This window comes from Ostrea edulis, chromosome 7, assembly GCF_947568905.1.
Source record: "Ostrea edulis chromosome 7, xbOstEdul1.1, whole genome shotgun sequence".
In the NCBI taxonomy this organism is placed as follows: Eukaryota; Metazoa; Mollusca; class Bivalvia; order Ostreida; family Ostreidae; genus Ostrea; species Ostrea edulis.
The window spans coordinates 80,189,104-80,202,655 of NC_079170.1; the positions used below are offsets into that span (position 1 = coordinate 80,189,104).

Below are 13,552 nucleotides of genomic sequence, written 5' to 3' on the forward strand. Positions count from 1 at the left end.
GTGAAATGTAGGATTGTCAAATCAGATGGTACAGCTCTGGCATCACAAGAAAAAACGGACATCATTAATCCACCTCTACAAATCATGTGGTCGCAAATTGACACCTACATGAACGGAAAACTTGTGTCTCTCAACACCAGCTACTACGTGTGGAAAGCCTACCTAAAACTTCTTTGTCAATGCCAAGTGTCATTGGGCCAAATGCTGTCGGCCTGCCCATACCGATTGTTACATTAGTCTTTACACACTGGTTTCACTACGGATTATTTCGTTAAGGTGGATATTAAAATACAAGGTTCACAGGGGGTATAACCGATCAAAAGTGGATGGCTTCCCCTCGTAGGCGCCTGATCCCACTTCTGGTGTGTTAAAGGGTCCGTATCTCTCAAATGATTCGATACGCAAGAGTTTGTTCTGCGTATGATCATGTTTTTGGTAAAAATCAAGACATCCTACTGATGATGCAGTTGATGATGCAGAGGTAACAACAGCCTCGTTTAAAGTCGGCATTTTGTAAGTTCTAAGTTTGGTATATCAATCTAATTTTACAATACAACCTATCATCGAGTTAACTGTTGTCTGAATTGTTTGATACCGATTCTTGGAACAATGATTTTAATTACAGATAACTCCGTTTACTTGAGCAAGATATAGGGCTCACGGCGAATGTGGCTGGTTGACAGGGGATACCTAATTCTCATAGGCACCTGATGTCACATTTTGTATATCCAGGGGTCCATGTTTGTACAACTCTCTATTTTGTATTGGTTATAGGAATTATGAGATGATTCCTATTCGCGTTCTTCCCATTTCGTTAATGTAAAGATATACCCTTTATATCCAAGTAATTGATCATCACTAATCTCATAATTGACTTCCATTACTCAGACACATGTACATGCAATACATAACAGTGTAGAAGGAAAATGAGAATATAACAAACAGTGATCAATCTCGTAGCTTCTATAAAGAATACGATATTAAAAGTCGGACAATCACGGTCACTTGGATATCATATTTATATCAGAGGTGGGATCAGGTGCCTACGAAGAGTAATCATCCTCATATCATTGTAGTAAATAGCGTTCGCTTTTTTTTTTTGTTCACAAGGTTTTGTGCAATATTAATGTATCTAGTTTTAAATAACACATATATTAAACTAAATCATTCCAACGATGTCGTATTCATGTGAAATCTATTTACAGCAAGTATAAGCACACCTTAAACATTTCGTGTAATGGAAGTAACTGCAAAATTGTACACCTTTCAATAAAACAGAATAGGTATGGTCACTTTAAGAATGATGTATGGATACCCATTACTTATAATTATCATATTTTTAACTACCTAGACATTTGAAAGAGGTAGATTATTTTTGTTTATTTGTTTATTTTACTCATATGGAGAACTTATCAAATGTAGGTAGAGCAATGAAATACCTAAGCTACATCACCCAAAGCCGCAACAGTGTCAGACCGTATGTTACATTCGAAAGGCTCGTCAATCACAAATCAAAATCTTTTTGTGAAGTATATAGGTAAAACAATGTCACAATTATATTTTAACATTTTCGCTTTAACAATTTGATTCTAACATTTCTATTTCTTTTACAATTTAATTAATTTCTATATTTCTGATTTTCCAATCTTGTTTTAACATTTTTGTTTCTATTTTTAATTCAATTCTTCTTTTTTTTCTTTTCTTTTTTTTTTTTTTTTTTTGCTTTCACGCTTGTGTTTTATGGTTTTGACATTGTTTATAATTTTTATACATCTTTTAAACAATTACTTCATTTTGAAATAATTCTGTCTGTTTATTATTATCTTGAGTTTATATTTTTTTCAAAAACAAGTTCGTAACAAAATTGTCTTCTAATCACCATTTTTTCAATTCTTGTATTCCATTTCGATAACTTTAACGTAAACACATATGGTCATTTTGCGATCGATAGGGTCGATGACATTACCACTCGAGAGTTGACATTAAAGGGACTGATTCACGACGTCCCCCCAAATTTTGTTTTTCACTGTTAATGATCAAAATTTACTCTCGAATATGTTTAAAATATTTCACATATTCAGGTTATACATTATCATAGAAGCTCATTTTAGAGAGTTCATTATTTGTTTTGTAAACAAAGGTTGTGGGATGTTATTGTTTAAGAAGTTTTGAAAAGAAATATATATCGATCTAAGTTTCTTATATCCTATTACATCCTATAAGTTAAAGTTAGGCTCTCAAGGGCCCATATAAAAAAATCAACCTTTCACAATGTGCATGATCGATGCAATGGTATTTCATTAACAAATACAGTAGATAAAGTAGAATATAAAGCAATATGTTATCAGCATATGTACACATATTTATCTTCGAACATAATAATTTTGACTGTCTTATCAAAGAAATACCACGTAACGTGCAAAACAAAATCCTGCACACAATAACACAAACTTTCTCAGTGAGAAGACAGAACAAAGTAATGGATACTTTCCTCTGATTCAATACAAAATGTACGAAATATTAACAATTGATATCCCGAGACAATATACACAATATATCAAACAATACAGTACTATTCAAAGTGATGATTGAAATCTCAATAGCCCAGTATTTAACCAAAATGACATAACAGCTTTTAAAAATACACATGTCTAGCGTCTACGATTATGATTTACACTTCATTTTTGTGTCAATAAATTAACTCATGTAAGTTTAACTTTGACCCATTTTCCAAATAATTGTCTATACGAGAAACGAGATTGATAATGCAATCATTTTTATCAGTTTTACCTGACTCATTATATTGAAAGACGGAGTGCAAGCAAGCTTGGAAACGAACGAATTAAGTAAGTACAAGTATTATTTTGATACGGATCACTCACAAGCTATTACATAGCTCGTGTTCGAATTTATTAATGAAGAGTAAAGGTATAAAACTTTAGATATAGGGTACCCAAGTTCGCCGACACAAAAAAGCAATAAAATAAGTGGTATAAAATTATATACTGTATTCTACTATATTCATACGTAATCAATTTATATCAATACCAAAATTCATCTCGAAATTTCGCATATTTCCCAAGATATTCAGAAATGAATTTGGAAAATTGCAGCATTAAATATCATTTCTAGGGTGAGCCACAAATCATAAACTGAAGTCTCAAGTGACTGCAAATTGTAAAACCGTCTGTACGTTCACTCATCACAGTTATTGTGACCGGTGCAACTAATACTCCAAAAGGATTAAAGGACCCATAACGATTCAAAGACTCAATTACTAATTTGTATCAATATTAATTCTGTTTACTACATACATTATGCTAATAACAAATCTTGATGAATATACAAATGTCTTATAATTTTATTCTTATGCAACCCACATTAACACAGGTATTCAGCAATTTATAATAATATTGTTAATTTCAGTAATTAATTGTACCGGTAAAAATGACTGTAATAAGTATATCATGACCTTGAAATCGCTCCCTAATATGCACGTATGCTGTGTATTAAAATGGATTCATTTATATAAATAAGGTCATCGTATTAAAAAAGTAGAAACATACGGGTACATCTATTATAACCAGTACTACAAAATTTTGAATATATATTCTTTATATTTTCATAAGTTTGAAAGTATAAAGAACAGCTTCTCACTAATAGAGTAACTATATTAAAGAAATGTGAGGAAGCCTGGTGATTCGCTGTTGTCTGAATATGCTGTTAAGTTATATCATGTTTTGTCTGGGTATGTACTTAAACTCAGCATTTAGCATTTAACGGATTTTATATCTGTTTAAATGAATCAATAAAAGTTCAGCATTTAACCCACATACGTCTGAACTCTTTCTTGTAAGTAGGGCTTTGCAAGGTCTTCCAAAAATAAACTGATAACCTTATCATAAGCTGAAGTCACAAGGGAGATGTATTGTAGCTTGCTCACAATCATCATGTAGGTAATATTGTTTCGGTGTTTAATCGTAGCAATTATTTTTATACTTGTGACTATCAGGTGTAATTTCACGCCTACATTGTAGTATATTTTCCGGTGGAATCCATTAACTTAATTGCTAGATACACATGTACAATAATGAAGTATAATTTAGGCCTCATTAGGAAGTAATTAAGTGTTGTGAAGTGATGTATATTTATTACATGTGTCCTATTTTGAGGTACGTGTCTCCCATACGTTTCTGTCTTCATCGAAGTTTTCCTTTCAATAATGTCCTATGTGACCTCATTTCGCTTGTGACATGTGTCCTTCCACGATACTGTCCAAACGTTTTCTTCTTGGGAAGTATTCAACAGATAGATGAAAGCAGACGCACTTTATGTCTAAGTAATATTTATTCATTACTAATCTCCTGATGAACTAAAATTACGCAAATATATAAAACATGCATAAACCTCACATACGCATACATTTCCCACGTCATGGACAAAGGGATAATTGCTTCGTATTACCTGTATATGGTGTTTATATATCTCAACTGATTCGATATGCAAGAGCTTGTTCTCTGTATAGTCAGTTTTTAAATCGAGGTAAGCTACTGACAAACAAGTTGATGGTACAGGGGTTTCAATAGTTTCGATTGAAGTCAGCATTTCGCAAATTCTATGGTCGTTATAACGATCTAGTTCGTCAATACAACCTATCATTGGGTCAAATTCTGTCTGACGTGTTTCATACCGATTGTTAGGCCGTTTTTGGCACATTGGTTTTGACTACGAAGAACTCCGTTTACCTGATCAGGATATAGGGTTCACGGCGGGTGTGACCGGACAACAGGGAATGCTTACTCCTTCTAGGCTCCTGATCCCACCTCTGGTGTGTCCAGGGGTCTGTGTTTGCCGAACTATCTATTTTGTATTGTTTGTAGGAGTTATGAGATTGATCACTTCTCGTTATCTTCACCTTTCTTATATTCTGAATGTCGCAGAAGAAAATGAAGTAATGTTGATATTCCGAATACTGTAGTAGAAATTGTCTGTCATCTCAGGACACCCAATGTACATACATCTAATTGTAAATCTATACATATGATATATGGCGACGAAAGCACACGTCAAGTAGATCTCTGCGGGGAGGTTTATTCCAAAGAAAAACAATGAAGTCATAGGGGTGTAGCTAAAAGTTACGGTGTTTCGTCCCATTTCTCATGCAGAATCTTTGTGTTTCCTCAAGGACTAATTGTTGTTAACATCCTTGACCCACGGATTTGAAGTAGTACGCACATTTTATGCAATATAACAATGAAGATGTACCAGTAAATATATTTCAATCATTCTGGTGAGTCAATTGATTTTTCTATTTTAGGAACATATTCGTCATGTCAGAATTCAGTTATCTCTGTACTGCACGGAAAATTCCTTACAAGTATAAAACAGTTGTTCAAGTTTTCAGCGAAATAGCAACATCTTTTCCAAACAAAGAAATTCTCATTTATCGAAGTATTGATGGGGCCAGGGAAAGCTTGACTTGTCGTCAACTTCAGACGCACGCAACAAAATTAGCAGGTTATCTCACCAAGAAAGGAATTAAGAAGGGAGATAAAATTGCTCTTTCTGGACCCAACTCCCTAGAGTGGGTGATCGCAGAATTAGCAATAATCATGGCGGGGGCTATTGTTGTTCATGTCCCCTTCAGCAACATCGACGCCAGAGATGTTTGCGAGATAGCTTCAATTGCTGAGTGCAAGGCTTTTTTTATTGATCCTGGTAAACATGATGAATATGTAGCCATGATTTTACAACTTCAAACCTATCTAGTGGAAGACATGGATGTTTCAACTTTGGTTTTTCTCAGAAAGAGCGGACATTTAACATCCTATGATGACCTCCCTGGAATATTGCATTTGGAAGAAGAGACTGAAGTGTCATTTCCGACACTTTACCCCGAGGATGAAATTGTGCTTTTCACGACGTCTGGAAGCACAGGAAAGCCTAAAATGGTCCCTAAAACACACTTCCATGCAACCAACAATGATATGATCATTTCTGGGAAAACATACAATGATCGGCCGTTTGCTTGGATTGGAGGATCTCCCATTACAACAGTGTATCAAGGGGAACCTAGAGTCTTCTGCGACTCCGCAATTGCCTCAGAAGGACGTAGCACAATGAAGATATGGGAAGTAATTAAAGAAGAACAGTGTACATCGGCGGTATTGCTACCTTATTTTCTCTCAGATCTGGTGGCTCACGAAGAAAATTATAAAGATTCGTTCATGCTCGATGTCGTCACCACAGGTGGACAACCAGTTGACAATTTCCACACGAAGGTCATTGGCATATTTACAAAGACATTGAGAGTCGCATATGCATCAACCGAAAAATGTTGGATATCTGTGCTTACGATTTATACTACTGCTGGGGAAATAGAAGTTGGTGACGTAGGAAAACCAATACCTGGCATGGAAGTGAAAATCATTGATGGAGATGGAAATATTTTGAGAAAGGAGGAGAACGGGGAACTTTGTATACGAAGCATGTGTGGTTTTGAAAAATACTACAAAAACACAAGGTTATCCGACGAAGTCCTTTTGCCAGGAAAGTGGTTTCGATCTGGCGACATTGCGCATATAAATGAACGCAGTCATATTATATTGAAAGGTCGTGTAAAGGACTGCATTTCCCGGGGTACAAGGAAAATTATACCCAGTAGCATCGAAAAATCATCATCAGAAAGAATGGTATACGAAATGTGATTGTGGTTGGTGTACCTGACAAACGTCTATACGAAGAAATTTGCGTTTGTTACGTCACAGATCCTGGGCTGGAAATTTCACCAACCGATGTAAAACAGTTTTGCTTGGGGGAGTTCGTTGGACACGATGCTATCGATGGTCTTGGAGAAATGCCGAAGTATTTTGTCAGATTCCATAGTCTGCCAATGCTTAGTAATGGAAAAATTAACAAGCAACAAGTTAGAATTGATGCCATTCAACAGCTGGAATTGATTGATTAGATGGAAGACGGACTCTCCACATCAAATATCGCTTACCAAAATTGAGTTTGAGCAGTTAGCTGAAAAGTGATTAAAATAGCACATTTTCGAGTTACTGCCGGAACACCGTTTTTACCCGAATTTTACACGCGCCCTCAGATTTGGTTAGCCCTAGGCATTTCCGGTTTTAAAACGTCAAGTTTCAAAGTGATGGAGAGAACTTTTTAAATCGATTTTTTTATGGAAAGTGACAGATCTTAAGTTCTATTTTTTTTTTCGGATCGAGGGGTCGTGTTTCTTTTGTAGAAAAATTAATTTAGTTAGTACAGAGTCGTGCGAGATTGCAGTGGAACTGAAGTTAGAGAGGTAATACCACTTGAACATTGTCGTGAATAAAATTATATTAAACAGAGTGTTTTAATTTGTCTATAGAATTTCGGTCTGGTAAAATGTGATTCGATCCAGTAATATTGAACCAATTGCCCAGTAAGTACCAGAAGAACTTTTGATGCAGTGACAGATTTAGAGTGGGAAGGGGGGTGGGTCCAACAGTCCTCCCTCCTTTCGCCAGTAATTCAAAAATAATGCAAGTAAAAACTCAGATTTCTCACTCAAAATGGCTGAGTATTTTGGCTAATACTTTACTTTAACCCCCCACCCCCGTCGAAAATCCTAAATCCGTCACTGATTTAACATCGAAGAAAACGGGATTAATTATAGTAATTTCATCACATGGAACAAGTGTCGCAATATTCTCAGCCAGACATTCAAACTTGCGGTATTTTATGACTTACACACAGGATTCTGTGTACAGTCTAACATGAACGAAAATGGGTTCAGATTATTCACTTCAAACCATATTGAAAGTATACAAATGTCATAAATGCTCAGAACAGTTGCCATTAAATCAGACTGCATTCCAGTAACGAGGCAGACGTCAAATCCTTACAATGTATGGGTGCTGGTGCACTAGTCAGGACAAATTGTGTCCGAGGTTGTACCTGTTTTTGTGTTGTTTCAAATTTGGTGCCAATTTTGTCATATATTAGAAATAGATTATATTACTGCTAAGCAAAATTAGAAAGTAAAAGTATCGCACCATGTCAGATATCATTCCCATTGTGGTATCATGTCATCCAATCATCAACATATATTTGAATTTTCATGTTTTTATCTTTTGTTTATCGTAATTTCTCATTTTCCAACAGCTGTTTAGTTCCTTTTGTTTTTGTAGTGTTCTGTTGTTGATCATTTTGCAAATTGTCTTGATATTTCAAAGCTAGCATTTTTGTACTCTGATTGGTGGCTATGTTTTATTATCATGAACATTTTAACATCACCACTGTCATTTTTATGTTACGAATTGATCATGGATTGGTAATAATATCCAAGCAACTGATATTAAAGTATTCCAATGGGGTAAATATAATTAATCTAAGAAATATTCATAACAAATTAGAAGACAGATAATATATTTTATTTGAAATTACAGTAGCACTAGTGTACATTTGAAACTTAAAACAGCTCACTTTTCCAGTACATTACCATTCAATAGAACATAAATGACAACATTCTATCATTAAATAATAATACACTTTATAAAAAAGGCTCCCACATTTTCATGAATATTCTCTAATCGTTTGTAGCGATCTCGAATCTATTGTTGCAATAATGGAACGTGCAAATATTCAATGACACTTCAGTATGCAGTTTCACGCTCCCGTCACTGGATGTACATGCGACTCTCTGGACAAACAACATCAGGGTTCTAGGATTTCGATTTCAAGTCCAGGAGCTCTGTCATTTCTTCCATTCTTATATATGTCTGTACTTCCATTTCAACTGTTTTCTTGATTTTTCGTGGTGACGAGAAACCAATATAATTGCGATTAATGGAATCATTATCATCACTAAAACAAAGTTTCCGATATCTGGAAAAAGAATATTCAATAATGAAAATAAATTTTGTAGCTGCACTGAATATTTTTAAACACAATACCAGTGTTTTTAATGTGCAACCAAGGGGGCGGCACCTCGGCACCGCATTTGTCTCTACTTCGCTTGGGGGAAAAAAGGGGGGGGGGGGGTGGTCTGATTTCGAAAACATTTTTATAGGCCTACCAAACGAAACATTACTGAAGCATATAGGTTAAATAAAAGCTTTAAATGAAAGCAGTTATATTACACTCCATTAGGTTGTTACCTAAATATAGTATCTATTTCCTCGCATATAAAATTGAGATCCCCCCCTTTCCTAGCACCACCAACACTAAACGTATTTAAGAGTTTTTCACAGTGTTCCACTATGTTTAATGTAATTATTTATAATTTGTTTAACAAACTTTATAAACATTTTCAGAATGTATATATGTATGAGAATGAATAGTGAATTGTATTACTTTGTAAAATATAAATTACAAACCAGTTCATGGTACTGTGACTGCGAAATGGATGGCTTGACGTCCCGCTTGTCGAAAGAACTCGTACTTTTCAACTTCAAAGGCTGTTTATAGTTGTTGTAGGCAAACAGTCAGATAGGGATTTTCTTTTGTAGGCTTTCAATCTATGAAGTGTTTGGAGTACAGTCTATAACTACGCCTAGTATAAGTCTATGATGTTTCGAGGGGTCGTAATCTTTTTGTTTCATCAACTTTAATCACGCTTTTCGGATCTTTTGTCTGTGCCAGAAAGGGATAGAATATAATGTTTTTCGTATAACCATACTTTCCCATCTTCCATGAGTCCTCACCCTGAGCATTAGGATCTTGCTTTTGATCCCTTCGTTTCTTACCAACAGATGCTTTTACCGGAAGTATCGAAGGCTAACCAAATCTTGAAATCACGTGATCACGTTATATAAAATCTAGAATAAACACGCGTTCCGGCAGTAACTCGAAAATGTGCTATTCATGAACATTGATGTATACTCCAGATCTAGATCATTCAATAACAATTTATTAAATTAATTTGAAGTTAAAGGTAATTTTGAAAAGGAAATGTTTTCATTGTTGAGTGATATCAGTTGTATGTTAGTTCTGTAGCACCACGTACGGAAAACAATATACTTCTTCTGACTCTAGTTTGTGGCAACATTTATTTTAAGTTTACAAACACACTTTACACTGCCTAGATACATCGTATTTGACAAAGTCATATATATATATATATATATATATATATATATATATATATATATAAAGTCAAAAAATAAAATCCAATGCTCAAACTTTTATCTATAGCGCTTTCGCCCTGCGGGCTCGTCAGTAGATTTTTCAACAATGTAAACAAGTTCCATTATGACGTCATCCTCGTGACGTTATGTGGGCAACGTTAAACATAATACAGTCATGATTGTGACGTCAGAACATTATACAATGTTAATGTTTGGCACTTCTAAAAATACAGACATATTTAAAATAGTTCAGTCTATAAATTTTAAGCGACTCTGCATTCCTGTACATTAAAGGAGACATTCTATGTAAAATGTACATGTTGAATAACATGGAGTAAAACTATTAACATTAACAGTTTAGTTTCGGCTTAAACAGTTTTATGAAATAGTTTCCTTGGCTCTGTCTAATTGTTCATTTTCCTCTTTTACTTTGTAAAATGGAAAAATATAAAAACTGCCTTAACGTTGCCCACATAACGTCACGAGGATGACGTCATAATGGAACTTGTTTACATTGTTTAAAAATCTACTGACGAGCCCGCAGGGCGAAAACGCTATAGATAAAAGTTTGAGTATTGGATTTTAGTTTTTGACTTTATTCTACCCCGATACCAAGAAAAAAGAATTTATTGAATATATATATATATATATATATATATATATATATATATTACATATATATATATATATATATATATATATGCAAGGTGTATATGCAAGGTGAAGATAACGAACAGAGATCAATCTCATAACTCCTACAAGCAATACAAAATAGATAGTTGGGCAAACACGGACCCCTGGACACACCAGAGGTGGGATAAGGTGCCTAGGAGGGGTAAGCATCCCCTGTTGACCGGTCACACCCGCCGTGAGCCCCCATATCCACATATATAAAGCACTAAATAATCACAACTAGGTACTGAAAATTTTCGCCCCAGCCCGGGGTCGAACCAGCGACATACGGCACCCACCGCCTAGCAAGACTGTCAAACCAGTGCGTTAGTCCACTCGGCCACAACGACTTCCCTAAAAAAGGAAGTTTTGTTATGCTCCTAAAGCGCTACTTATACACACTGATGCAATATCACATTGTCGCTGTGTCATTCAGTGTTTAAGATATTTTTTATAAGAAGAGTGGATCTCTCGATGCAATTGTATAGAATATTTAATATAAAGCACAAACAAACAATTATAACATCCAACCTTACATTTACCCCTAGGATCTAAACGATGCATGTGATAATCAAATAATTAATATATAAAGCATTAAATAATCACAAGTAGGTACTGAAAATTTTCGGCTCAGCCCGGGTTCAACCCAGCGACCTACGGCACCCACCGCCTAGCAAGACTGTCAAACCCGTGCGTAAGTCCACTCGGCCACAACAACTTCCCTTAAAATGACCAACGACACAAACAACCAGATTGTCAAATTTTCGGGATTGCACCTTGCGAAATTTTATACAATATTCTACCATGGTTATTGCAAAGATCAAAGGAATGCCGTGGTCATTATTCTACGATATACCTTCATACGTATTAACTGATTTGAGAAAATTGATACACATCTCGCTTGAACTTCGAGTTTTGCTAAGGCAACAATAAAGTCGATGACTGATAACTCAATGTTATAATCATAAAAACCAATCAAATATGAACATGTAAATCAAATTAATAAATGACTGAAGAACATCTGTTATTCAGTATAAACCTTGGAATCGTCTGCATTCCAAGAACGATACACATATACATGTAAACATTGCGATGCACAGACAAGTTTTTCTTGAACTGTATTCAAAGCAATTGATATAATCCTAGCAGTACTCATGATTAAATTGATACGCGCATCAAATCAAATATTGCTCTCATCAAATGAATTGATGAGAACAATGATTGACTTGATGTTCGCATTGATTTAATTAGAGGGCGCAATAATCAAATTGGTGGTATCTTCAAATAATTTAAAATGTTTTCCTTAATTTCAGTTGATGCTAACTTGACGCTCAATAGATGAATATATGTATAAAACAAGAATGGATCACTAATTACGTCATTACTAGATCTGCATGTATCATTGACTCCTCACTCTCTGCTTGGCTTATCACCCCCACCCCCTTTTCAAACAGGAAGAAATCGGATAAGTCCGTAGTCCCGCTCTTCCTAGATTCTAATCTCGGGTGAGATTCAGCTTGGCTGAATATCTGGACTGATGCCTTGGCCGGTTCTAGCAATTAATGTGCCCTTCACCGAACCTCGCAACAGTCCTTCAAAATTCACGTCTGGAAATTTACTTTCAGCTTTGGCCGGTTCTAGCAATTAATGTGCACTTAGATAACACTGATGTTCGCTTCAAGATTCGGTGAAGGCGTCAGTCCTAATATTCAGCCAAGCCAAATCTCAACCGAGATTACTTTGAGTTAGACTCTTGCTCTCGATACTTTGCACGAGTGTTGAGTCCCTCTATGTCCGCCCAATTGTTTCCAAAATGTCACAATATGTCCGCCTACACAAAACAATGTCTTCCCTGCTACTTTTGTTAACGAACTATCACAATATGTCCATCCATATTTTTATTTATGATTTCAATGTCGTTGGGTAATATTTCTTCATGAAACAATCGTCAAAACGAGTCTGCATTATACATGTACTTGTATATGCATGTGAACATGAATTAAGTTCGCTTTCAAAATCTTCGCAATGTGTCCATTCTCGTAAAACCTCATTTACCAATATGAATATTTAATGTTTTTTATATACATATAGGCCTTATTATGAAAAAAAAATGACCCACACAATAATCATAAAATAACTCTTTTATATTTAAACTGTCAAATTTATCAATTGATTGATTACTTTGAATTATATCATCTTAAAATAAATAGCGTACCGTCATACAGTTGGAAAGTTACAGGGGGGGGGGGGGGGGGGGGGGGGGGGCATTGAAAGCGTGGGCATATCTATAGGTTAAAGAAAATTGTCTTTGATGGCTTCGTTAATAATCCAATTATCAGGTACGAAGTGGGGTGTCACGGACAGGTGCGTGATAGGGTAACGGGTGGTTTCGTGCCCATTACTTATTCGCACCTAGTGGATTCGAACCAAGTGCTTTCGTTCCAATTTCAGTGCAGGTAACATAAGGTAGAAGATTGGCTTATAGTCGAGTGGTTTCGCCCCGATGTACTAATCGAGTGATTTCGCCCCAATTTACCTGCGTAGAATCTAGTTATATGTACAACAGCGTGTAGGTGCGCGGGATAATTGGTGTAGTTACCGATGTCTGACATTGGTGAAGTGTAAAAAAAAAATATTCCTGTTTACTTTATTAATTGCATAGTGTTTGGATATTCGACATGTGATGTCATGTATTCACCAATTACATAACGCTACAGGTGTACCCCCCCCCCCCTTAAATCGATCATTTTGCTGACGCCCGT

General features: G+C 35.5%; 1 protein-coding gene across 1 annotated transcript; it reads left to right on the forward strand.

Annotated features, from left to right (window-relative positions):
- The first annotated feature begins 5,330 nt into the window (after positions 1-5,330).
- Positions 5,331-6,707, forward strand: LOC125654755 (medium-chain acyl-CoA ligase ACSF2, mitochondrial-like). The gene has a single exon (XM_048884790.2). The coding sequence runs from the start codon at positions 5,331-5,333 to the stop codon at positions 6,705-6,707; it is 1,377 nt and encodes a 458-aa protein (XP_048740747.2).
- The last annotated feature ends 6,845 nt before the right edge of the window (positions 6,708-13,552 follow it).